General features: G+C 39.5%; 1 protein-coding gene across 6 annotated transcripts; it reads left to right on the plus strand.

The window, feature by feature from the left end:
• The first annotated feature begins 1,229 nt into the window (after positions 1-1,229).
• CHODL (chondrolectin) lies at positions 1,230-26,761 on the plus strand. 6 transcript variants are annotated; one of them, XM_058849237.1, is made up of 8 exons: positions 1,230-1,413; positions 15,312-15,624; positions 16,319-16,476; positions 20,198-20,245; positions 20,614-20,697; positions 22,055-22,157; positions 24,574-24,652; positions 26,222-26,761. In XM_058849237.1, the coding sequence occupies exons 1-8, from the start codon at positions 1,323-1,325 to the stop codon at positions 26,222-26,224; spliced, it is 879 nt and encodes a 292-aa protein (XP_058705220.1). In that variant the 5' UTR covers positions 1,230-1,322; the 3' UTR covers positions 26,225-26,761. The 6 variants fall into 6 exon arrangements, with proteins under 6 accessions (XP_058705220.1, XP_058705213.1, XP_058705247.1 ...); XM_058849230.1 differs by lacking the exon at positions 24,574-24,652; XM_058849264.1 differs by lacking the exon at positions 20,198-20,245.
• The last annotated feature ends 455 nt before the right edge of the window (positions 26,762-27,216 follow it).

Consider the following 27,216-nt stretch of genomic DNA (forward strand, 5'->3'; position numbering starts at 1 on the left):
CAAACCATCTAGGAATTTGCATACAAGATGTCCCTCAAGCACATCTGTGTGGTGGCCAGGCCAGGTCCATTGGTTTGGGATGCCTCTCCCGGAGAGAGGTGTCCCAGGAGACAGCTTTTGGGGGGTCTCTGGCAATCCCTGGCCACTGGGTAACCTCAGCAAGGGGCAGCCTGTGGCTGCAAGTGATCAGCTCAGTGATTTCAGCTCAGCTTGTGAGGTTATCCCAGGCTGACTCAGAGACAGAGAGACAGGAGTGTTGTGTGGTTATTCCACAGAGACAGCCTTTATTGTCCAGCAGGTCTGTGAAGGGTAGCCAGGGACAGCAGCTCCCTGCTGAACTGGGCAGGAGCTGGGGTTTTTATGGGGGAAAGCAGGGTGGTGCCAGGGGAGAAAACCAATGAGTTACAAGGAATCAACATAGGCATCAAGGCATGGTGGGATAGCTGGAGCTCTCACCATGACATGGCTCCATCTAAGGGGTATCTCTCCAGGAGAGGGTTGAGATAAACTTATCACAGCCCATTCAAGGGATATCCCTCCAGGGGAAAGCTGTGTCAAGCTTATCTGCCTCCACACATCTGCAGTGATCTATCTGGTTTAAAAGCAAAGTACACAGGTAATCACAGAAATCTATGAACTGTATTTGTAGATAAAACCTCAGCATGACTGACGAACAAAGAAGTCTTGAAAGTGGTCCTTTGAAGAGATCCAGAGAATTACCAGTGCATTTTCAGAGTGACAACGATGTGGATTTAAATACAGTATCTTCTGTGGCAATGAGAAAAGGGAACTTTTCAGTATATATAGTTATAGTCTAGTGTGTATATGTCCTTTCCAGGTGTATACTTGTATATACATATTCCCACATTTACAAGCTGGCAACAGGTCACTTCTATTTCTCTTAGGGAAAACACGGAACACGAAGGTCTACAAAGCCCTTGACAGATATGAAACCCTGACAGACCTGGGCTTGGATCACACTCAGAAACCACTGGGACAGTAACTCACCCTAAATGACCCGGCAGCGAGGCTGGGAGGGACCCGCAGCCTCCACCCAGGAGAGGGAAGCGACCGCACATCGGGTACCTGTGCCGGTACCTCTCCGGAGAAGGGAAGGGGCTGGGGCAGGGACAGGGGCAGGGACAGGGGCTGGGGGCGGTGAGGGGGCGGTCCCTCCACGGGGGAAGCAGATAAAGGCAGGGCGGCGAGCGGCGGGGAGGTGGCGGAGGGTGGCGGCGAACTGGGTGTGTGTCCCTCGCCCGCCGGTCGTCATCGCCCTGCCCTGAGCGCTTTTTGGAGCCAGCCGGCAGCGGGGCAGCGCCATGGGGGCCGGAGGAGGGCTGGGGCTGGCGGCCGTGCTGGCGGCCGCGGTGCTGTGTGGACCTGGGGCGCTCGCCGGGCGCGTCCTCAGCGGTGAGTGCTCCGTGCGGGAGCGCAGCCGGGACCCGGACCGGGGGCTCGGCCGGGAGCGCCTCCCGGGCGCGCCTGTGCCGCGGCGGAGCGGGGATGCGGCGGAGCGGGGATGCCGCGGAGAGGGGGATGCCGCGGAGTGGGGATGCCGCGGAGCGGGGGATGCCGCGGAGTGGGGATGCCGCGGAGTGGGGATGCCGCGGAGTGGGAATGCCGCGGAGTGGTGATGCCGCGGAGCGGGGATGCTGCGGGGCTGCGCACCCCTCCGTGCGGCTGCGGGCTCCTGCGGCAGCCTCAAGTCATGTCCTGCCCCGTCTTAGAGCTGGTTGAGTGCCGGCGCCCTATGCCTGAGTCCGAATTGCTTAAAAAGATCGAGCGTCTTCCCGGGGAACGTTTGTGCACCGAGTTTTGTTGGCAGCTGGACAGGGACATTTCTGTCTGCGATATTGTTAGTTGGAGAGGGCAAACTTTTTAGAGCTTGCGGTATAAATAGTTTTGGTGTGCGTGGGTGCATCCGCAACTCTCAAAACCGAAAGGAAGAATACTTCAGAAATCTGTATCTAACATTGGAGCTTAGGTTTAATTTAAGAGCTGTAGACTCCCACTGTGTGTCTACAGTGTACAGGTGCATATGCTAAGAAGCTGCTAAATTTAATGAAAGAGCTCCTTTTAAGCTTACTTTGTTTCACACCCTCTAGACTAAAGCTGACAGGCTCTCGGAGGTGTGTTGCTCTTGCCTGTATATACATCCATGCATCTGCCTGGAAACAAAGATTTACACACCCCACTCTGCTTGTTAGCAAGTTATGTGTGTGTATATATGGGTAAGAACACGGCTCTTTGTAAACTGTCTCCAGAACAATGCCAATTATTTGTGTACTATTGTTTCAGGGGCTGTAACAGTAGCATATCAACAAAACTTTTTTTGTAGGTTATTTTTTTTTTTGTTGCAAACATTTGACTGCTGAATTCAGGTAACTTTCTTTGTTGCTGAGGGAGGGCAGTCACTGGCCCATTTTGCTCGTGCTCTATTTGAAGTGTGTTCTAATGCTACAACAGAGGTGGGTTGTTGGGCTTTTGGTAAAACAGATCTCCAGGAAACAGTAGCTAAGTAGTACTTCCAACACTTTGGAAAATCTTATTTGCCTCAACAGTAACCTGAAACGTTTCCTCTACCTCTGTTATACTGTGAATTATACTGGTTTATATGATACATCAAAGCTCTAAGTATTACAATTTATATGACTGCTATGTAACACTGTTATTTTTAAGGAATAGTGAAGATTAATTATCTACAAGACGTGTTTGGCATTAGCAGTCTTAGTGCAGGAATCCATGTGTGGTTGAGGAAACCCAGTGCCTTAATCTTCTAGCTGCAACTTCTGTGTTTAACAGAGTCACAGGAAACTGAGATCCAGCTTTTAAAGCCATGTGTGATATGTGTATAGTGCCCTGCCAAACTGTTCCTAGATGCACATAAGGCTTTGGGGGTTTTGATAGGAGACAGACTCTGCCCCATATTCCCCTGAAGAATTTTAAAGCATTTAATGAGCCTCATGTCACTGTTATGCTGATAGTACTTGTCTGGTGGAATACAGGAGAGGGTTTGAAGCCACTTACAGAACGAACCATTTATGTACTATTAGTTTATTTGTTGAAGTTGCATTCATTAGATGAAGGTTTCCTAGACAATAGCAACCACATTTATTTATTTATGCTTATTGAATATATTCTTATGTACTGGAAGAACTTTTTCCCCCCCCTCCCTTTCTTTCTCTCAATACCCATATTGTCTCACACCCATATTCTGGCACATGCAGAAGTATAGGTGTAGTACTAGCAGTAGTGACATTATTTCAGGCAAGAAATAGTACCACTGAAAAGAATTTGGGCAGTGTGTGCTGTCACCTGGCTCCCATCTAGCTTACCTCTCTCTTGTATAAGAACCAGCAGTTTGGACTTAAGCAAGCCTATGTTTGAAATCATAAGTCTATATGTTAAACAGACCTAAAAAAAATTATTTATTTATGGTTCAGTCATAATTAATAATCTGGCATAGTAGGAAATTTCACTGCTCACATTCCAAATAAATATATAGTTCCTATCACTCACCTAAGCTGCTTGAGTGCTGGTTGGACCTTGTGGAAAGAGTCCCATTGACTGCTGTAAATTTGCAGCAGACCTAGCAATAATTGCAAATTTGCTAGCAGTTTGATCGCAGTGTCAATAGAACAGAGAAGAAAAGTCCTGCCTTTTTGAAATACCATTTTTTAAGTAAAGGGTTTCTGTTACTTTTTCTGAGTATGTTAGTTTTCCTAGGATATAATTATAACTGTTTTTGGCATCAAACAATTCGCATTTTGGTGTTATTTCTTTGTCATCTTTAATCTGGGAAGTTTTGAACAGTGATGCAAAGTGCTTTTTAATTTTTAACATAGCTAGACAGATGTTTTGTGAGCAGTGCTTACAGCTTCCATATCAAACTGTCTAGTGTTGCCAGAGAATTGATTCCTGTAGGAGAAAACCCAAAGCAGGCTCAGGAGAAAGTGCTGAGTCTGCCTTGCTGTCCCATGACATCATAAAGAACATGAAGTGATGATAATGCAGTTTGCAAAGATGCAATTACTTTAAGTATCTATTGGGCAGAAGAGATGCAAGCTAATCTTATTACTAATCATTTAACAGCCTATATATTAATCATAGATATTATAGCTTAATGACTCCTGTTTGTCTAGTTGTATTTCTACAACTTCTAAAGTTTTGCTCTATGTTATTGCTGTGCATCAATAACAGATTAAATAATGATATAGTATTTTAAAGCAGTATGTATCTATTTTGGTGCAAAAATACTTGAATATATAAAACACTAAATGAGGAAAAACAATTGGTGGATTAGGAAACTACCAGAGTTGCCCCTGAACTATAGATTTTGTTGCTTCAGATGCCTTTAAGGAAGTGAATATGTTCATTCACATGGCTTATGATCAGATTTGAGTTCTACATAAAGTACTACAAAGTAAGAGAATTAAAGCAGTGTCTCCATGGGTACTGGATTGACTAGAGATAACAAACCCTTTCTCAAAACATGCATAATTTAATTTAAATGAATTTTCTTGACCTGCTTATTACACCTGAGTTTTGTCTGTCAAAGTGTAAGCATTTTCTCTAGATGAAGCCTTCTACTGTAAAGTTGTTGGTTGGGTTTTTTTGTGTGAAGTGTAAATTTCAAGACACATTTGCAGGTCAGAATTTCCAAAGGTATAACCTGATAAAAACACTGCCATCTCATCTACACATGCAACAGGTGTGTGTTGAACAGGTTTTGTTGGAAATATCCAGCACTTAGTTCCATACTAGAGAAGCTTTTCTTGGATAGGCATGCCCAGATAGTGGAAGATCCTTTTGCTCTGTTGAAGGTCTCAGTAATCACTAAAGCTGAGACTTGGAGAAGTGTGGGAGAAGAAGATGGGCCTTGAATTCCCACGGACTCCTGCATTAGTTCCTCTTCTTCTCCAGCTGTACTGAGCACTGTCTTTGTGGGGACAAATCAATGAGCTGGGCTCTTAAAGTGAAATGAGGTGATGATTTTTGAATATAATACATGTTTCTACTAAACACACTTTGCCGCAAAACAAGAAATTCCACAATACCCTGTGGAATGGGAGCCCAGTTTTGATGAGACATCTGATGGTGGAGGAGTCCTTCTGTAGCAGGGTAGAAATACCCAAGTACTTAAATCAGTTTCAAGAATCAGATTTCTGTATTAGAAATGATTCCCCCTTTGTCAAGCCTGTAAAACTTACATTTCCCATGGGCGAGAGTTGTGCCAGGCTGCAGTTCTGTTCAGGGATAAGGAAAAAGACATGGAAAATCCTAGTGCTGTGTCTCAGACCAGCATGCTGTTTTCACAGGAATACAACTTTTTGCTCCCAGCATTTTGTTCAAAAAAAAGAAAGGCATTGCAAAGTTCAAACTCATGATTTTCAAGTCCCAGTATTCCACTTGGCTAAAGAGCTCAAGAGGAAACAAATACCATGGAGGGAGCTATGGTAAAAACCATGTGGAATGGTATGGACAAAGTGCTTGCTTTCACTTGACTTTTCTTGCTCCCAGAGAGAGAAGGCTGGTCTCTTCCCTGGTTGAACTCGTGTTCGGTATCTTCATTTCAACTCTAGTTCAGATCTGACCCTATTTAGATCAAACTTCTTGATTATAGGATGTTTGCAGGGGAACATACTCTGGTTCATAAAGGGTTCTATACATCATTATGTTTATGAAACTAATTCCCTTTCTAACTAATGGCTTTCTCTTTGCAAATCTCTGGTGGGTCAGAAAAAATGGTAGATGCAAATGTACAATAGGTAAGATGAAACAATCCTTTGATAGTAATTGTTACACTCTACACTCTTACCAGTCACTCACTATTTGGAAGTTGAGTCTCTTGCTGAAGCAGTCCCTGCTCCCACCATTGACAAACAGTGGGGTCCTCAGTTCCAAGCAATCTTAAGAAATAATGAGTCCTAATGAAAAAGTTGGCATGGCTTTAAGAAAATCTGAATGTAGCTGCAGTATCCAGCTAATGACTCTAGGCTCACTTTATAAGAAGGGAAAGGAAAGGTTGGTATTTTAAGAGTGTGATTAATTTAATTTTGGATTTTGAATATACTGCAGATCTGTGCTAACTGCTGTGTTTGTTTTGTTCAGCTGTCTACACAGTGAGGTCAGTCAGCCAGTTTAGATATGGACAGGTTATTGGGAAGAACAAAATTGGTGAGAGGAATCCCACACTGTATCTCAAGGACTACATGTAATGTGAATTAACCACTGATGCTTTACCTCTGAATTTTTTTTAGTGTAAATTATCCTTTATAATATTCTAACAGATCTCTCCTCCCCTCAAACTTCCCCTCAATTTTTGTCTTAAGTTAACTGTCACCAATTTTAAGATTCCACATGGATTGGCTTTTCCTACTCTCTTAGGAGCAGGTGAACAATGTTTTGCTTGTTGCTTTGTCTTTTAATTCTGGAACTGCTGCTGCTGAAAGAAAGCACTCTCCAGTCCTGTACTGAAATACATAAGGAGCTCCCTACATAAATGCTCCTTACCCTAGGAAACTCTTAAACCAAGGAAATTATTATAATTTGCACCCAGATATATATTATCTAAATCTATTGCAAATACTTTGGTAACAAATTCATGCAAATCCACCTACTTGGAAAAAAGACATTCAAATTTCACTGAAAATTACTGAGAATGGATGGTGCTTGCTATGAAAAAAAATTGAGAGAGAGTATATTTTCTTCTCATTTTTTCTTCATTTAATTGACATAGTGTGGATTTATTGACTGTGGAGATTCGTGTTGAATATCAGGAAAAGGTTCTTCCCCCAGAGGGTGGTTGGGCACTGGCACAGGCTCCCCAGGGAAGTGGTCACAGTGGGGTTCTTGGTGATGGTCTGTTCAGCGCCAGGGGTTGGACTTGGTGATCCTGGGGGGTCTCTTCCAACTGAGTGATACTCTGTGATTCTATGACCAAAGAGTTATGAACTATTTCATTCTAGAGGCAAAAATAAGAAGCCATCAGCAGAAACTATCAAAAGTGCTTACATTTATGCCTTGGAGAAAACCTGTTGAGGGAAGCTACTGATGGGTATAAAATTGGGTATTTGTAAAAATGTCTGCTCGTTTGGGATAGGAGAATAAAACTATTCCCTGCTCCCCTAGGCTGGCACACATACTTAAGGCATTCAGACTACAATTTTTGTCTATTATGTCTATTCCACAGCAAGTTAACAACAACCTTTTAGGTGCCATAGTATGTCTGTCTTTAAAGTGTCTGTGAATTCTGTTCTGGGCTTCATGGCTACACAGAAAACTATTGATGAATGGACTTAATTTGAATCACAGGATTGTTTGTTTTGGAAGAGACCTTAAAGGCCATCTCATCCCAGCCCTCTGCCATGGGCAGGGACACCTTCCAGTAGACCAGGTTGCTCAGGGCCCCATCCAACCTGACCTTGGACACTTCCAGGGATGGGACATCCACAGTTTTCTGGGGCAGTCTTGTCAGTGTTTATGCTTTTTTTAATAAACAGCTGAAATTATGGAGTTCTTGGTGTGTCTTTAGGCTATGATATATAAAAAAATTATTGTGTTACTGTGTTTATAAGAATTAACCTATGTGCTTCTATGTTTATAAGAATTAAAAAAAACCCAAAAAACAAAGCAAAGCAAACCCACTGCTAACAGCTTCAGCAGTAAGGGGGTGTTTTGTTTGGTTGAGTCTTTTTTGTTCTGAGGTTTTAAAGTTCTGGGTAAAATAATACACATCCCAGAGCAGATTTGTAGATATGTAGATCTTTCCAACACTCTGTATTTCCTCTTCTTTTGAATAAGTTAGAATAGATACCATTGACACTTGGGTTTTATCATTGGCCTGATTGTGTCCAAGCTTTTCTTTAAAAAAGGGAAGGCAATTGGCAGCTTTAGGGGTTGTTTTAGCAGCTATGTTGGCACTTTTTGTGAATCCCCAGGAGAGTGCAACTCTGAGCTGGCCCCTTAGAGAAGGAAGTGGCTGACTGCCATGTGAGCCCTGTGATATACACCTGTAAAGTTCACATGACCAGAAGAAAGGAAAATAGTTATTACAGGAAAAGCTAAATGGATCTCATGCTTTAAATTTATGATGTGTTAGATAGCTGAAACCAGAGCTGATGCCAAAATGAAGGTATGTTTTACTTAGAAGAAATGAAAGCTGTCAGGGCTCTAATGATTTGACCTGGGGGAAAAAAAAAGAAATACTTTTTGGGAAATACTTTATAGATTTTTTTTTTTCTTTTAATCTGAGTTAGGACTTGAATCAGTGACTAAAACATTTTCATAAAAATGGAGATTAATTTTCCAGTTGAAGACACCCTGTATTAATTCACATAATTGTAATCGTATGTTTCCCTGCAATAGTAATTATGGAGGGTGAAGTGTTGATTAGTTTCTAATGAGATTTAGACATCAAGCTACTTCTTTACAGCTCTTTTGTCAATGGCCTGAGATCTCTCCTTTGTGTGCCAGGATTGAGAAGCTCAGTATAAGAAATAAATGTGTGTTGTTTACTTTGGAAAATGAGTGAATAAGCCTACCATTGCTCTGTGAAGATGGCAGCTTTCTTGCAGGCTGGTATTCCAGTTCCCACTACATCAAGAACAAGCCTGAAGCACCACATCAGGGATTTTGAAAATCCAGACAAACTTTTTAATCTGCTGTGCAAAAGAGAAATTCTCCCAGCAATTTACTTAATGCAATGAAGAACGTTTTGCAGGACAAGGAATGCTCTTGCATCCTCCCAAGACCTAGAACAGTGCGGGCCCTGAGCACACAGAGGCTTTGACAAACCTCCCCCAAAATAACCTGCTTGGATCAATACATTTTATAAGGGGTCATATGTGTACTCTTAACTATTTTTGTGACCAGCAATCTTGCTGCATTGTGCAGGGAAACTCTCAGATCCAATTTTAATTGCAGTTGTATTCAGCTGATGGCAAAATCCAGGTGTTAGGAATGAGTAACATTTAATATGTAAATGAGCACAATCAGGTACTTCTTTGTGTCTCCTATTTCATTGCTTGATTTTTTTGGAGGTGTAGCTATTATGGGTCTATTGAGGACAGCTGTCATTCAGAAAATTGCCCATTCCCTGTCCCCAAAATGCTTAGAAACACAATAGCTGAACTAGTAAAGGCTAACATAAAGGTGAAACCCCATTTTCAGCAATAAATGTACTCAAAAGCACTTTCCATGGCAAAAGAAAAAATAAAGACAGGGACCAGATAGGAAAAATGCATCTTGTATGTCTTCATGTATGTATATTCAATATATCTTCATATTCTGCATAACTGTACAAAATCACTGTATAAATGCTATAATACAGTAATTTGATTTTACTTAAAACTTCATTATCCCTATTTTTTTTTTTTGCCTTTGCAAAAGTTGCATTAATCCTAGAGACTGTTTACTTGATGTCTGAGGATTTCTTGCATCATCTTTTCTAATTCACAAGATATAGGATGGTTAATGGCTAAAGTTACATTACCTGGCCTTTGTTTGATCAAGAATAGAAAAAAATTCCTATTTACCATTTTAGATTTGCTGTCTAGAAATGCATCTATAACTTTTACTTGCCCAAGAATTTAGCAAGAAAGATACTCCATTACAAGAAGTATTTTAAAAATGGCTGATAGATTAGTTTTGCATGAGAGGTTGGGGGCAGCCTTCATTCAGCCACTTTAGACGTAGTCTGCATGCTTGTGACTCTGATATGATGCATACAAACTGTCTGCTGTGCACATCTGCCTGAAGCACAGCTGTTGGATAGGCAAATGTGGCCCTCAGGGATTTTTATATAAGCCATTTGAACCTTTGAAAATTTTTCACCCTGGGAAATGACTTAAGACAAAATGTATGATGACAATTTAGGCATAATCCCTAATCCAGAATAAATCAGTAATGACTTTCTCTTCTCTCAGAAGGCTTGGTGATTAGGAGGATTGGAGGACAGAGTACCTACTAAGGTATGGAAGAGATAGCTATGAAGCTATCAGTACAGATACAGGCTGGCATGTGATCTGTACAGCAGGTTTGATTTGAATGTCAAATTTATGAGCACATGGAATTCCTTAAACAACTTGGGACTGTGAGCTGAGAAACATCAGTGGTATGAACACTGACTCAGCCAGAGAATGATGTATATTCAGTACAAAGTTTGAGAGAGAGGATGGCAACTTGCTTTTATTTTAAATACAGACAGAATGTAATTATGAAATGTTGTCACAGTTTTGTTTTTTTTTAAAAGTAATATGAATCATAAAAAAATATATATTTGGTGGATGGACGCAAATATGATGCAGTAAAACATCAACAGCAGTAACGTAATATAGCAAAATATGACTGGCATCTGAACCTAGTCAAAATCTGACTGGATGATACAAAGACCGTCTGACAAGATGCATCAGCTTTGAAACAAAATGTGATTAGGAAATTTTATTACCACTTAGTCTCTTACTGGCCATGTTCTGGAGTGCATCACTGGGACTTGGTGTGGAGTGTCCTGTGATGTGGAGACAGGTGAAAACAAATTGTGCCCAGTGTCCTGGATGCTGGTGAGTCATCCCTGAGGTCACTGCGCGTGTGCAAGCTCAATATCAAGGCTAGTCTTCATAACATGGGCAGAGAATATTTTGGTTAGTTATCACAGATTTCTGTTTTGCTATTTCATTATCACTTTCACTTAAGTCCTTGTGTTTTCATTTGTCACTTTGTTTTCTGAGGTCTCCATCAGGCTCACGCTGCTCTGGTTAATGTTAAATATTTTACATTGCTTTTTACCAAGCGTTCTTCTTGTTTTCTGCTGAATCCATTCCCTTGGGATGAAAAAATAGTGAAAATACAAAGCATAAAAGAGTTTAGCACATCAGGCTTTGTGCATTAATTTTTGTCTCTCTTCACGTATGCTGTGCACGTGCAGTGGCAGACCTAATCTTGGTGGATGCTAATGGTATCAAGCCCTGGATTGCAGGTTAGTTTGTAAGGTTCAAGAGGAAGAGGGATGGGATTTATCAGCAGGGAGCTTATCTTCTACCTGACATCTTCAAAGGCTCCAGCTAAGCCAGGTGTGTCACTGAAAATGACCTTTGTGCCGCTCATGGGCCTGTGGGGTTTAGTTTAGTAATGAGTCTGATGCTCTTAGGGAGAGGAGTCTTTGACCTGGTATTTTAGCAGGGTTTTTAGATTTTTTTTTTTTAGAATTTTGCTTATAAATGACACTTTGCTGTAACTCCTGTCATGACAGAAATCAAGGAATCCATTATTTTTTAATGAAGCATGATTATTAAAACATAATGGAGATATAACTGATTGAAATAACAGCTTGTAATTTGCTTATTTCTTTTTTTCTTGAAGGAGATTTTTTTCCCCCCCATCTGCAGAAATATTTTAATGAGTAATTTAGTTTAAAAATATCTTTGTTCTGAGGCTGATAACTCAATATTCTACAATGGACCTTCTGTGAAACACACAAAGATGCAAACTGACCCATATGGATGGAAATGGTAGCTAGCACTTTCTGGGGCAAATACTGTTCACTTGCTTTCATCAGCTAATGAGATGATGAGACAAAAAAAAAAAGATTATTTGTGTTGTGTAGTATCTTAGCATGATTCATTCCAATAGTCTTACTTACAAATCTAGTTTCTATTTAATTGTGACAGAAAAATTTGAACTCAATTTTTACAGCTGAAATAGCAAAATGTTGCCTTAGAACTACCTGTGGAGTCTGCTGAAAGATGTTAGAATAAAGTAAAATAGCACAGAGTTGATATTTCCATACTTATATTGTCTCCTGTACAGTGTGGTCCATTCTGTCATTTCTCAGTGGTAAATTATTTCTGCTTTGTAGTTCAGAAATTAGTAGTGAGAGAAAAAATGAAGCTTTAAAACCTGACATCTCAGGGTGTTCCGAGAAAAGCACTAAAATGTCAACTGATTTGCCAGCTATTAAGGGACAACTGCAGATTTCCATTAACACATTTATCTGCCGTAGTGGAACTGGTTCAAAGTCCGCCTCAAAAGAAGAAAGAAAAGATTCAGAGTAGGTCATTGCCTAAACACAGGGATTAAATTAACTAGAACAAGAGAAATTCACAGCTTCTTCCAGAAAGCTTACTGCTCTGCCTCACACACTTCATTCACGCTGTTTAGGTCTATGGGTCGTAATGCCAATTATTTCTTTGTTTCTTGCTGTTTTCTCTGTTGGTTTCTGGAGGTATATTCTTGCAGAAATGATCATCCTGTAAGGAGAAGATGATTTCTTTTGCCATGGGTAGAGAGAACAATAAATGAAAGAGCAGTAATTTAGGAGTTGGATTTCATGCAAATTTTCATTTGTTCAATTCTCTCTCACTTTTTAAAACTTGATTTTAGAGTTACTTAACCCTGCCCAAATATCTGGAATAAAAATGATGTCCTTAGAAATTATTCAGGTCAGTTTAAGGGAAGAAAGAAAACGTCTTCCACAAAGCTTCAAGATTTTAACTTGCACACCCTTTCAGATAAGCCCTTGGGTAGAAACTGGGCCTTCACATCTGTATTCTGATGGCTCCAAGAGGGCTCCCTGCTTTGAGTGCACAGCAGTGGCAAGCTGGGCACACATTAGAGGCTGCAGCAGCTCTTTGTGTTGTGCAGCACAAATGCTTGTCATCCTCCTTGCTGCTCCATACAGTCCCACCTGCTTTCCTTGGTGTGGGTGATGGAGCTGAGCATTGATACAGCCTCTGCATTAGACAAGAATACGGCACAGCTTATGGACACAAGCCTTGGAGCAGGTCAGAAACAGTGCTTGCCATGACCTGGTCTTCAGGGTCTTTGCCAGCCTAAAATTCTGAGGTTCTACCTGAATCTCCATGCAGCAGCTGACAGGCAGATGAGCGTCCTGAGAAAGCTCAGGTAGGTAGCCAGCAAGGATCCATTTCTTCAGCTGGAAGGTTTGAGTCAGATTTTGGGAGAGTCACAGAAGAGCAGAGGCTGTGCATGGGAACAGAGAGTGAGAGGAACACTTCAGCCACCTGAGAAACATGCAGGGATAGGGTGTGGATTGTTTGTTTTAAAGGCAAAGTGAGCTGTTTTCCCATGAGAGGGAGGAACAGCACAGGAATTATTCTCCGTAGTGGTCAGCTTGCTCATCACAGTTGGTTGAACATTCCGGCATGGCTGAAATTGTGACCAGGATTCTTTGACATCTGAATTTGCTCATAACTTACTACTTGATGTCAAGGAAGAGTATGTGCACAGAATGAAAGGAATCATGGAAGAGCTTATTTCAAAGATTGTCTGGGGGAATAAAAAGAATAAGACAATGGACAAAGCCCTCTTCCTAAATGTGCATGTACATCTTGAATTAATGCTTTGAATCCAATCTTCAGCTACAGGGAAAGGTGTGGAAGTGATTAGTGTCCTGCATAATTCAGTGCTAGGCTTTGGATGTTTGTGCTGTTGTATGCACATGAGTACTCTGGCAATAAGCCATTGTCACTCACCCAGCAGTGATCAACAAAATGTTGATCAACTCCTCCTTCCCTGTGCACTCTACTCTGTCAGTGAGAGAGCTCCTGGGGAAAATCAATCATGTTCACAAAATTGGAATTTCAGCATTGTGTCAAGGAAGGGAATGAGCTAGCTTTCATTTTTGCATTTCTCACTTCAGAACATTTAGACTTACCACTGTTACTTTGATAACAGTAGTTCTTTTGTTCAAAGAAGTCTAGGAAGAAGCCTGTTATTTCATTTAATCTCTGTTAAAACATCTGTACCTTGCTTCTTCAGCACCACTGCCCAGCTACAACTATGGCCCTTTCTACATTTATTGGGAGTGAGGCTCTTAACCTATATGAATAAAGGGAAGTATCAGGAAAGAAATTTGGGCATACACTGTGTTGTCAGGACATTATCAGAGAGAGCCAAAATTGGCACTCTGCCTGATCTTGGAGCCTGGCTTTTTCTATATCTGTGGCACAAGCCTGTCCTTTTTTTAGACTGTTCTTGTTCCAGTGTTATTTTGGTAGATTAATTACTGGTAAACAACTGAAGTCTGTCTGACAAGGTAAGAATGAGATTAAAAAGATGCTTTTCTCCGCGATAGTCCTTCTCCAGATGAACTTTAATAGGGTATTATAAAGTGAAGGTTTCAGAGTTGGTTGGTTTTTTTTTCTAGAAAGATTACAAGAATTGTAGGAAACCCTAGAAAGTTAAGCATAGTATATCCCTACTGCCCCTGTAATTTAGCTCTCTACAACAGAAATAATCCCGAAAAATAAGAGTTACTTTCAGATTTAGCTATAAGTCAAGAGCTGATCCTGATTTTCCATTCCTACATTAAGGCATCTTTGATACAATCTGCTTATTCTATGCAAATACTTGAAACTAAGCTCTGTGCAAATACAGAGATGTCTTCATCTCAGCCCTTGTGCTGTCTGCTATTGGAAATGTCTTACTCATTAAATACAAAAATGAAACAACACTAATGCAAAAAAGAATGAACTTTATTGTAGCTTTTAAGGTTGTTTACTTTGATGTTTACTCTTTGTGTATAGAAAAACATTGCCTGGGAAAACTTAAGTATAGCTTAAGTATGCTGTTTCCTGGTGACAAATTACAATTTATTTTTTTTTAAGGTGAAACAGGATAAATCTTATTCAAATGTTGTTTATGTGAGTCACGTATCTGGGTTTGCTTAAAAGTGAGACTAAATACAAGATTTTCAAATGGAAATTTGATATAGTACAATAAACTACTGTACTTTGTGCCAGTGTGGCTTTACAGGTTGTACTCAGGCACATTGTAGTGAAGAGTAGCTATGAGTTCCTCTCATATAGAGCCTCTCAAGGTTAACTTAGGGGATCAAAAAGAATTTCCAGCTGCTTCTTGCCACTAAACATGTGAATTTGAAATTTATTTTTTTTAAAAAATTGAATAGCTCTGATTACACAATAGAAGTGAAATTGGTCCATTAGTATGAAATAGTCACGGAAATACCCTCCAAACAGATCCTGGCTATAAAAGAGAGGTCTGGTGGTAGAGTCATTAAAGTAGGGAATATTTTTCTAGAACCTACTGGGAATCTTCAGTGTTTTGGAGAGTTTCATATGACATGGCAACATAGATTCCCATGAACTGTGTGTTATTTGAAATTTAAGTTAGAGCAAAGGATTTCAGCGGTGCCAGTGCTATCACCATGAATATGCTCAGGAAAAAGCCTCCCGTCCTCCACCAGTTTATGCATGATGCACTGTATTCTATTCTTTCAGCTTTGGTCTTCATTACTGTACTCTGAGCAGTCCCATGTTTTTGTTTTTCAGGCCAGAAGGTGTGCTATGGTGCCTTCAAGCATTCGTGTTACAAATTAGCTTATTTCCAGGACTTGTCTAGACGTGTGGGCTTCCAGGAAGCCCGCCAGGCCTGTGAAATCGATGGTGGGGCTTTACTGAGCTTGGAAAGCGAAGCTGAGCAGCAGCTAATAGAAAACATGCTGCAAAACCTCACCAAATCAGGCTCTGGGATTTCTGATGGTGATTTCTGGATTGGGCTGTGGAGAAGTGGCGATGGACTGGCCACGTCGAGTGCTTGCCCCGACCTCTACCAGTGGGCTGATGGAAGTATGTCACCATTCAGGTAGGTGTGTGAAACTGCTTATTGAGAAGGGTTCTTGGAAAAGAGTGGAGCCTGAAATGACAAGCCCTGCTTGAAGACATGAAGTTTGTCTAGCATCTCCCCCTTGACTTCTCCAGATGAAGGGTAGCTGGCAATTGAGTTTTCAGTTTGAAGCTATAACAGGATGGCATTGTGTGGCTTCAGCCTACAAATTTCTTTGCTCCCACCCAGGGGGTTTGCTTCTGCATGAAGTTTGGAGGTTGTTCTGCCACATGTAGAGTCTTTTGGGTGTGGTCTGAAAGCAGGCAGCTAAATTCTGCAGGGCTCTGGCCACCTCAAATCAGGGAGCCAGCCACCAAATAAATTATTGTGAGGTGCTTACTGTAAATTGTTCTGTTTCTACCCTTTTTGAAAAGCCTTTAACTTAACTTTAACTGATGATGCCAAAGGCCAGAGTAGCAGCAACTCACAGAACTCAAGATGAAGGGACAGATAAGAGTCTAATAGGGAGTAAAGCAGAGGGTGTTATTTCTGCAGAGGTGCTTTGATCAGAATTTTTTCAATATTCAGAGATGTGTAGCTTGGGCCTTAAAACTCCTTTGACAGAAGTATTGTGGGAAATACAGGATGTCTTTGAAGAGGATGGGACTGTTGGGGTTGATATTTCTTCATTTCTTCCTTTGTCATCCTGATGAACTTTATTTTCAAAAACTAGAAATTGGTACACAGATGAGCCTTCCTGTGGAAGTGAAGCCTGTGTGGTGATGTATCATCAGCCAACTGCAAACCCTGGTCTGGGGGGGCCATACCTTTATCAATGGAATGATGATAGATGCAACATGAAGCACAATTTTATCTGCAAATATGCCCCAGGTAGGTAAAACTGAAGTTGTATTTCATGGGTGGGACATTGTCTTGGAAAAACAATTATCTCTTTGTTTATGAGGGAATCTTCAAGTTGTTTTTGGCCTGTGGTACTGGTTCCTTCGGTGTGTGCCTGAGCTGGCATTAACATGGGATATAATATGTCAATAACAATTATTAAAATACATTTTTAATACATTTTAATAAAACGGTTTATATCTAATAAGAATGTTTTCAAAGTTAGCTTCACTGTCAGGCATTCCCAGAGATTTTTTAAATGAATTAATTCCCTTATTTCACAAAGTATTTTAAGTGTACATTTTCTACTTTCTAGACATTTCTTGGTCCTCCTGTAAAAAATATTGCACTGTCCTTGTAGTTGCAGGCCTGCCATTTTATACCATCTTATGTGTGGTAATTGTTTCAAAAAGTTATGGCTTGAAGAAAGAAGTCCAGAACAGCAGGAAAAATTTCTGCATTCATGCATATAGACTTAGAGATATGAAAAGCAGATGCATGCTAGTTGAGATGGTGACAGAAAAAACAGATCTTAGGCAATTTGGCTGTACTTTCAGACATGACATAAGTTCTGTGTATGTCAATAAAGGAAAAGTGAACTGTAAACTAGAACATGGTGCAAAACCAGAAAGGACGTGAAAAGTAAACTTTCCAGTTTGAGCCTGTAACATTTTCTATTCTTAGCGGTACTTAAAGTAAATGAAAACGTGTTTTTCAGCAGGATCATGCAAATGTTTTCAAATATTTTTTAGTGTGTTTGTTTTTCAAAACTAAGCTAGAAGTCAGAATGCATATGAAATTATGGATTTATTTCATTTATTAATTAATAAAAACTCAAGAGGCATCCCATGGGAATCCCATGAGATTTAACTCGGAGGTTTAACTTCATGAGATGAAGTCCAAGGTGCTGCATCTGGGTCAGGACAATCCCCTGTACCAATCCAGGCTGGGGATGAACAGATCCAGAGCAGCCCTGGGAGAAGGACTTGGGGGTGCTGGTGGGTGAGAAGCTGGACATGCCCCGGCTGGGAGCCCAGGAACCCCCCGTGTGCTGGGCTGCATCCAAAGCCCCGTGGGCAGCAGAGCAGGGAGGGGATTCTGCCCCTCTGCCCCTCTCTGCTCAGACCCCACCTGCAGGGCTGCATCCAGCCCTGGGCTCCCAGCACAGGAAGGACAGGGAGCTGCTGGAGCCGGGCCAGAGGAGACACCAAGGTGATCAGAGGGATGGAGCAGCTCTGCCGTGAGGAAAGACTGAGAGAATTGGGATTGTTTGTCCTGGAAAAGAGAAGGTTTTGGTATGATCTGATTGCTGCCTTTCAGTACCTGATGGGAGCCCACAAGAAAGATAGAGACTATTTACAATGTTCTGGAGTGCCAGGACAAGGGGGAACAGCTTCAAACTGCTTAGATTAGAATAGGCTTAGATTAGATAGTAGGAAGAAATTCTTTGTGTGAGGCACTGGCACAGGTTTTCCAGAGAAGCTGTGTATGTCCCATCACTGAAAATGTTCAAGGCCAGGTTGGATGGGACTCTGAGCAACCTGGTCTAGTGGAAGATGTCCTTGCCCATGTCAGGGGGTTAGAAAAAAGCTATTTTTTAAGGTCCCTTCCAACCTAAACCATTCTGTGATTCTATGAAATCCTACTCTTAGCAGCTGTTTGACCTATAAAATTCTGCAGTTTCCTACCTTCTTTCTCTATGCTGATGAACAAACAATAATCACTCTCTTTGTGGAGATCTGTCTGTCTGAGAGATCCAGACTATTTTGTTCCTCTGGTTTTAGTGGATACATAACTTTTTCACTTTCTGGTCTCCAGCATATTAATGGCAATTAATATGGCAAGCAAATATGAAATATTTAGCAGAGTTGATATACCAACATGTTTTGGTATACTGTCAACCCCTGAATCTGTTCCTGCTTTTGAAATTGTTAGTGGATATCACTACTTTATGATGTTCAGTAATCATCATGGGCCCTTCAAGGAAATGTGACAATTTTATCACTTTTGCAACAGTTAGAATTATTTTGAAATAGTGTGGAAAAATAAAAACGTTTTATATTGTTAAAAACCCAACACTTTTATGTCAGAAATTGCAGGCTTTATTAATAAGGTTTGGTTTCAGGTGTATTTTGTAGCTTTAAAAGCAAACAAATTTAAATTAGATAATTATTCTTTAATAGAATTACTCACCATTATCCTTGAGATGTGATAAAAAATGGTTTTTTCTATTGCTTTTACCATCTGAGAAAATGCTGGTTATTTTGGATTGTTAAAAAACAGTAACAATGAAAATACATTTATATTTCTTTAGGTAGAAATGGGTTATTAGTTTATAATGAGGCACATAAGGCAAACAATGTATAGGTAGATTATTGTTAGTATTGTCATTGTTATGCAGCTAAATGCAGTACTACTGAATTGTAGCTATTTATTTTTCAAACTGTTGGAATTTTGCTCTTTAGCAAAACAGACTATTCTCCAGAAATGTGTTTTTCTATCACATGGAGGAAAGGAGTAGATGCAAAATTTTATATAAATAGATACATGGCATTTCTTTCACTGCCTGGAGAAAGTAACACAATGTTTGTAGGAAAATTACATTTGTTATCTCAAACCAAGTGAGTCTTACAAACTACCTTTTTCTCTCCTCAAATCACTGTAAAGGCTTCAATGTCAGCTCTTAGCAATGCAGAATACATCCATTTTACCAGGAGCACTAAAGTGCCACATGCATATTGAATTCCATTTTGTTGTTTTAGTATGTTGCTGTTCTCATCTCTCCTGCCTGTATTCAGTGCAGGATATGTGATACCAGCCACAGGCCAAAGCTGCTTGTAGGTGACTTTGATGAAGTTGCATCTAATTGTATCATCAGCAAGTCCAGGACAGTGCTCATTAGGCAGCCTTGCTCAAGAAGCAGCTGCATTTCTGGTAGACACTTTTATTTTTCCAAGCTCTCCCTTGATAGCGTTTACTGTTGTAATGTTCAGTCTGGCTTTGGATCATATTGATCATTCAGCAATCTTAAATTTAATTATAGGTTGGTAATTGCAAACACATTTAGTTCCTGCCCAGCTCCTGTAGGTTTGGTTAAGCAATCAAATTAAAAACTCATCTCCTGCTGTCAAGAGACAGCAGCTCAGTGATTTGGGGTATCTTGGCATCTTTCTTTGTATAAGGCCAAATGTGGACATCTTTTACCAGAGTAGGTGAAATAATTGCCTTTTCTAGTGGGCTTTATCACTGTTTTGATTTCTCCCAGCAGTTTGTATTTATCAGGACACTCAGAACTCTAGTCTCATAGCATTATTAAGTTACTATAACTATATGAGACAGAGAACAACTTATATTGTTTTAGAATTGTCTGAACAAATGAAGCTTTGGATATGTTAGATGCTTCATTCAGCACCTAAGAAGCGAGGGTGTTCAGAGGCTTAGTCTTTAACCATTAGCCATTAAATCAGAGGGCACCAAGAATTGAAACTAGACTAAATTATAGCTTTCTAAGGAGCAAAAAATATGAACTAGGGGTGATTTGACACTAGTTTGTGAAGAGTCTTTGGTAAGAAGATGAAATGCTGAAGAACTGAGCAATTATTGTTTGGGGGAATGTATTTCTGTGATACTGCATGAAAAAAAATGGAAACATCTGTTTTACTGCACACATTTTTCATTCTTCAACAATCAATTTCAAATATTGATTTAACAGATAATGTCTTGGAGAAAGAATTAGGAGACAGAGCAGAGCCAGAATACGGTAAGAAATTTTGACACATTAAATTCCATTGCACTGGTAAATACATAATTATAAGGATAACTGTATAAGAACCTCCAGAATTTCTTAAGTTTAACAGGCATGGTTAAGAACTGAAACAGGAGAAATGAATTCTTCAGAGAGCAGCAGCTACAAATATATGGCTGTTGTTCAGAATAACATTGCTTGTAATCTTTCTTCCAGCTATAATTCCAGTTTTGTAATAAAATCCTGTTTATATATATATTTAATAAAACATAAAAATGTTCTTTTTCCCAATATAAATGAAAATGTAATTACTATTAATTAATTTAACAACATAATGGCCATTTTTTTTACTAGTTTCCTAAAATGTCTTATCTCCTTTTCAGATATTTTTCCAACTGTGCCAGCAGGAAATCCTTATGACACAAGCAAACCAGAAGATCAGTACCATATTATTGCTACTGAAACAGGTAATGTAAACACATTTTTAACTATATGAATGTAGTGTTCTGCTAAAAATATTAACACTGGAATTAGAGATTTTTTTTATTTTTAGTTATATTTTAACTGAAATATATGAATATATAATACAAACGAACACACACACATATATATATATATATTCAGCTATATTTCGGTTTCCATTTTTATCAATAGGAAGAAAGTCTGTTTCCCTGGGAAGTGCCCTGAAAATACATATATTTGAATAACATTTCAAGAGTATTAGTCCTCTTAGTTACTGTGGAAACAAATTGTTTCCTTTTCTCACCAAACAGAATAAACACCGTGTCCATAGCTCCCCCAGGTACCCTGTGTTTTGGGGAAACCACATGATAAGAGGAGTTCAGTGCCTTGGTGAGATTCCCAGTAGAGATGACACTTGATATTTGGGAAGTGGATACCTACTGCCCAGATTCTGCAATGTCCCTGGCTGTTTCATTCAGCAATTTATCTTCTGAATGGAATTCCTGACTGGAAGAATTGTGGCTTGGCTTTAGTTCAAGGAACTGAACATGTCTAAGGAGCAGCTCTGGATTTTACAGGATTGCACCGTGAATTATTATTATATTGATGAACTGTGGTTTGAAATCAATAATACCATTTAATACAAACTGTGCAAAGGCTAAAACTTAAACATTACCTGAATATTCACGTTTATTCTTATTAGTGAAACATATTTTTAAAATAGGACAATGAGTAAGAAAATCTCCACAATTTGTACATTAAATGTGTACTAGTGTAAAACATGGGCATTACTGGTTACTGGTAAACAGTATCCTTCTGGAAGTTCAGACCCCATCCTCTGCTGTAGACAGATAACAGAGTCTCAGCTGCTGTAGACAGATAACAGAGTCTCAGCATTTCCCACTCCTTTTGTGCAGGGACCTGCAGAGGAGCACCTCTAGCTCCTCATTAGTCAAGGAGAGGCTGTATGTGTCTTTTAAGTGAAAAGGGAAGATGAGAGCCAGGGTCATTCCTCCTGTGGTACTGCATGGGCAGGGAATCCACATACAGACAACTGAGTATACAGTTAAAATGGACTGTAAGAAAAATAGACTGAAATGAGCTGCATTAAAATACTTGAATTTTGAATTACAAAATTGGAAAATAGCAGAATTGAAGACTTTAAAATATGTTTTGCACATAACTCAAGTGCTGCTTTGTTCTTGATGCTGCTGAGCTCCCTTTAAAGCTCTTCCTGTAGAGGGAATATATGTGTTCTTTTGTGTAAGTTAATGTATTCCTGTTATTTTACTCCAAGTTTTTATTCACACAGTTAAAAGCACTTCAGCATGGGAGACATTAATGAGAACTTTTGTCTTGTAGGTATAATTCCAAATTTAATTTATGTTGTAATACCCACTATACCACTACTGCTGTTGATACTGGTGGCTTTTGGGACTTGCTGTTTCCAGATGCTTCATAAAAGGTAAAATATATTCATCCATAGTGTTTTTATAATGCAGAATTCATATTTCCATTGGCAAGCTATTCCTACTGAAAGACTGCTTACATCTGTCCCCAAATATGCAAATAAGTGCCTTTTCATCTACTAAAATGCAAGTAGTTTACAGCTGTTGCAGCTGAACATTCACCTTCAGGCTTTTCCACAGCATGCTGAAATAATTCCAGGTCTCAAAGTATGCTGCTGTTGGGACTCCACCTGCTACTGAAGAAAGTCTCTTTGCAGACCACTTGATAGGCAGGGCTGTTGTCAGCACTTCTACTTCACCTCTTTCATTTGCTTACCATCTATAAAGTACCTGGGCTGTGGGAAATACTAGAGGGGTCCCTCACAGATACAGGGTGAATCCAAGGACTCACTTTCTAACCTGAAATAAAAATTTATTCCAAGGACAAACCTAAGGGCCAGCAGCTGCTTAATCCTGTTCCACTGCACACACCATACAAACACCAGATGGACCACTGGAGCACTGAAAATGAAAATGAAAAGCAAAAGCTTGCTTTGAGCCACACACCAGTGTGACATCCTTTGTACATCATGTGTGTGCTAAAGAGGATGCATAAAATAAATAGATATGTGTTCATAGCTGTGGTATCAAGCAGGTGTACTGTTATACAAAAGGAAAACATTTCAGCCTTTGAAATACCATATAATTTGCTTCATGCTTTAAAATTCTTTGGACTTTTAATTTTTTTTCAAAATATGATATAGATGCATAAAGATATGACAGCATGTAATTGATATATTTTTTTTTAACGAGTATTTCTGAAGCTTTCAAATATAATTTTCACCCTTTAGGTCAGGAAGTGTTTTCAATTTAATGTAATCCAGAAGAGTTTAAACTGAAATATGTTTTATAGAAAAATGCTACTTTGGTAAAATATCGAGAGTAATTAGCAGATTCATAATCTGTTGTCTCTCTTGAAGAGCAGGAATAGCTAAAAGGAATATGATATCACTATTTTAATAAATTAAAATAAAAAATTCCTCCTTATTTTTAACCTTTATTTTTCCTTATGGTTTTTGCTTTATATTTCCTGCCAATAGCTGCAGTAACTTATTTTGGGTGAGAAAACACTCCAAATGTAAAGGCTGTTTCTGTCTGTATGAGTGAATGCACAGTGATATTTGCAGTACTCCTTGCTGCCGTATCTCGTTAAGAAAAGTGGCCATAAAGAAGAGATGTTACAAAGTCTGCATAACAAACTTGATTGCTTTTATTTTATGCATTTTCTATAGAGAAAGGGGAAATGTACACTTTCCAACCTGTCTTATGACAGGCAAATTAAAGCCTTTGAAATGTTATGCATAAACCTCACCACTGGGACTGCAGAAGGTTGGAAGCTCAAAGCAAAGAAGAGTAGTAAAAGAATAACATGTATAACACTAGCAATTACATAGTAACTGAATTCTGGAACCCTTATTACAGGGGCCCTGGATTTCTTGGTAAGTATGGTACATCTTAGTACATTTTCTGGCAGATCCTTCTCGTCTGAGAAAAGTTTCAGCCCTTGAATACTCCTGGGAAAGCAGTGAGAGGTTCATGGCCCACTGAAATCAATAGAAATAGTAGTGTTGACTTCAGTGGGCTTTGATCAGGCCTTTGATGCTATAGCAGTTGATCCAGAAGTAATTCATCTGAACTTCCAAGACTTCAAAATTGCATGATGCAGAGATTGGAAATTCACCTTGGAATATTGCCCTTTTTTCTGTCAGCTGATTAGTTTGATGGATGAAATGATAGAAAAATCAAGGACAAAATGGTTTTGATGCAAAACGGGCTTGCCTTTTTTATTGTTTGGTTGGTTTGGGCTTTTTTTGTTCCCAGAATGTCCATTTTGAGTTACATCAAAACTTTTAATTAAAGAAATTTAAAAAATCATTTTGATCAAAAAAACTATCACAAAAAATGAAGTATTTTGTCTGTTGAAACAAAACTTTGTTTTTTAAAAAATACTTTCCTATCTATTTTGAATTTCCACTTATGACCTGCCTTGCAAATCATTTTAGTTCATCACAATATGCAGCTCTTGGGCCAAAACCAAATTAAAAAAAGAGACAATCACTTGAACTTATCATCTGGACACCACAGAGCTTTAGGAAAGGTATTCTGTCCTGCTGGGGAAGGAGGGACCCCCAACTTTCCACATGAACCTGACTTCTCATTCTTTTTTAGGCTTCCACAGCATGGTGACCTTTCCTCTGAAAGCCACAACCCATGGCCAACCAGGACATGCCTAGCTTGAAAGGTCATGACCAATTTTGCCTGGCATTGGGCTCTTGAAGGGTAGTAATAAGGCAAAGCAGCACCTCGTCCCTGTAGCTAGCAGAAATGATCAGCTCATTCATGCTTAGATGCTCTCCCTTTCATTTCTTCCAGGGAAGCAAGGAGAAACTGCTTCAAAGACCCATCTCCATTATCATCTGAATGCCTTGCAGAAAGTTTAAATTCCATCCTGGTATATTTCTCAGTTTCTATGATTGCATTTGATGGTCAAAACACCAATATGCTCAAGTTATTTATCGCATCTTACCTTTGTCACTAAAATCTGTTTCCTGAACCAGCTGTGAAAAATCAGCAAAGGTTTGCTGAAGATAAGATCATTTGGTATAGCTCAAGTTCTGATCCAAGGTATTTAGAAGTTGTTCCTGCTGTGTGGCAAGGACTCTCCCTTCAAAGCCTTTCATCATTAATTTACGCCTGCTTTTGCCGGATTAATCCGGAGGGAAGTAGTGACTTCGTTTCTTTAAGAAGGAAGCGCTGGAACTACTTGATTCATTGCAATTGCTTTGTTTATAGCATTGTGGCCTGATCTAAAGTCCACTGAAGCCAAAGGGAGTCTTCTCAATTACTCCAATGGGCTCAGGTACATAATGCATTACTTTGTAGGGCTTCAGAGGTAAGTCTGGAGGGATTGAAAACTACTGTAGCATTCAGAACCCTTAAAGCACATTTTAAATCAACTCAGACTCGCTTGCGTTTACACACTAGGAAAGAACTAAAACTGAATGTATAGGACTGTTGGGACTCTTAGGTTTCTACCTTACAGAGTTATGTAGGGCTACTTCTCCTCCTCTGGTTTTTACTTCATTGGGAAAAAAGCCCCTCAGTGTGAAATATTCTATCCCGAGACTGAAGCATTTTTATTGAAATGCAGCTGCAATGGCTCCTGAAGTGGGACCTATTTCAGTAGTCTGCAGTCATCTACCAGTCTAAGTGAGGGAAGATGGTGTACTGTAGCAGTTGTAGCCATGTGAAATTCTGCCATAAACTTTCAGGGTGCCCCAGGGCTCCCTGGAAAAATCAGAGCAAACACTTTAGCAGTATTGCAGAGCAAGTACTTTTTGGAACCTGTTTTTTTAAATTCTTTTTAATTTTTTTAATTTAATTTTTTTAAATTCTTTTTTTAATTGAAAAAGTGCCAAACACAAATCCTACTATTGACAGTTTTGACTGAAAAGTAGCCCTAAGGAAGCTTTCTACCAGTCATTCATTGCTAGGAGTCTGATTCATGTGCCATCACTTCATTAGATGTCAGGTCAAGCCCTGAAGGGAAGAGGCTTGCAGGGGTGCCCAGTGAGCCTGGAGTTGGTGTCCCAGGGTGGGCAGGGGTGTGGTACCCACTGGGGTGGGTGGGCTGCACTTTGGATGTAGATTTAGGGGGGTGTGTGTGCTCTGGTTCCCCCCAGACAAGGGAAGTGCTCAGCTCCCACCAGCCCTGGTCAAACTGAGTCCTTCTCTGAAAGGACTACTCTGTACAATAGGCGTGGCTGGATGGGAACTGAAAAAAAATAAAATGAGATAAAATCCATTTCAAATTCAGTACAGTTCCTGGGAGCAGCACTGCTAAGCAGGGTGATCTGGTATTTTTGGTAACAGTGCCACTGTGGATGGGGAATCCACACTGTGAAAGCACCAAATGTGGCCTTGAGATCCAGGGATGGAACACTCAGGTCTGATCACAAAGTTGAATCAGGACTGCAAAGGCACACATGCACTGAAAATAATTTATATTTTTATTTTTCAGTAAAGGAAGAACAAAAACCAGTCCAAACCAGTCCACACTATGGATTTCAAAGACGTCTAGGAAGGACAGTAGCATGGAGGTATAATGATTTACTGACTGAAAACAGAGCAAAAATAACATTTTGCAGTGAGGCTGTATTATAATGTCATCAAAGAACATTAGCTTGGAATGGCTTGAAAATGCAAAGGATCTACAAGAATGAACTGTAAGCTCCCCCTTGAGGCAAATGTTCACATCATTTTTATATAATGTTTGTTTATTAATTCAGTAACAAAATATGCCATGCTAAATAAAGGGTATGTGTTTATTTTGCTAAGAGATGTAAGTTAGCCAGTTGTGAGCAATGAAATGAACAGAGCATTTGAAGTTTTTATGGGGAAATATCCACAATGTATGTCAGTTTTAAGACTGTTTGTAGTTAAACAAACCTCCTCTGTTTCTTTTAGTCTCTCATGCATTGTATTGTAGTCAATGTACAGTAAATGGAACTGACAATTTTACAGTGTAACAATTATTTATCTTTGCATAAAAGTTTGATACAAAATATTTGTTTAGTATTTATTTGCACACTTAACATAGTTTTTGAATCTCGGGAACAAGTATTATTTTATTAAATATTAACATGGTTGCTGACAGAAACAGCCACCATGTTGTGACATCAGCCTGATGTGGCAAAGTTCAAGGATTCATCAAAGTCCTTTGTTGTCATAGAATGAATTCATTCTGCCAGGGAATGACTATAACTTTTTGTCATATTGGTCCAAGGTCAACATAAATAACTTGGAAAGTGATATCTCATTAATGGTGTGTCCTTTAAAGGCAGCTATTAGTTGAGTAAAATATTTTTCTGATGGAAAAAAAATCACAGTGGGCAAGAGTTTAAGATGAAAATCACTGTTTCAGTAAGTCTACATAAAAAAGACATCAAAAGGTATTTAAATATAAGTAATAGTTTGTTAGGAATAGTATAATGTTGGAACTAAGAAAAGACATGA

The sequence above is a fragment of the Poecile atricapillus genome, chromosome 1 (genome assembly GCF_030490865.1).
Source record: "Poecile atricapillus isolate bPoeAtr1 chromosome 1, bPoeAtr1.hap1, whole genome shotgun sequence".
In the NCBI taxonomy this organism is placed as follows: domain Eukaryota; kingdom Metazoa; phylum Chordata; class Aves; order Passeriformes; family Paridae; genus Poecile; species Poecile atricapillus.

What these genes read in the sequence shown, in the direction of transcription:
- CHODL (XM_058849230.1), top strand. Translation starts at nt 1,323, where the DNA reads ATGGGGGCCGGAGGAGGGCTGGGGCTGGCGGCCGTGCTGGCGGCCGCG. An exon ending in CAGAGCAGAGCCAGAATACG is followed by an intron (nt 20,246 to 20,613) that starts GTAAGAAATTTT and finishes TCTCCTTTTCAG; the next exon opens with ATATTTTTCCAACTGTGCCA. An exon ending in TATTATTGCTACTGAAACAG is followed by an intron (nt 20,698 to 22,054) that starts GTAATGTAAACA and finishes TTTGTCTTGTAG; the next exon opens with GTATAATTCCAAATTTAATT.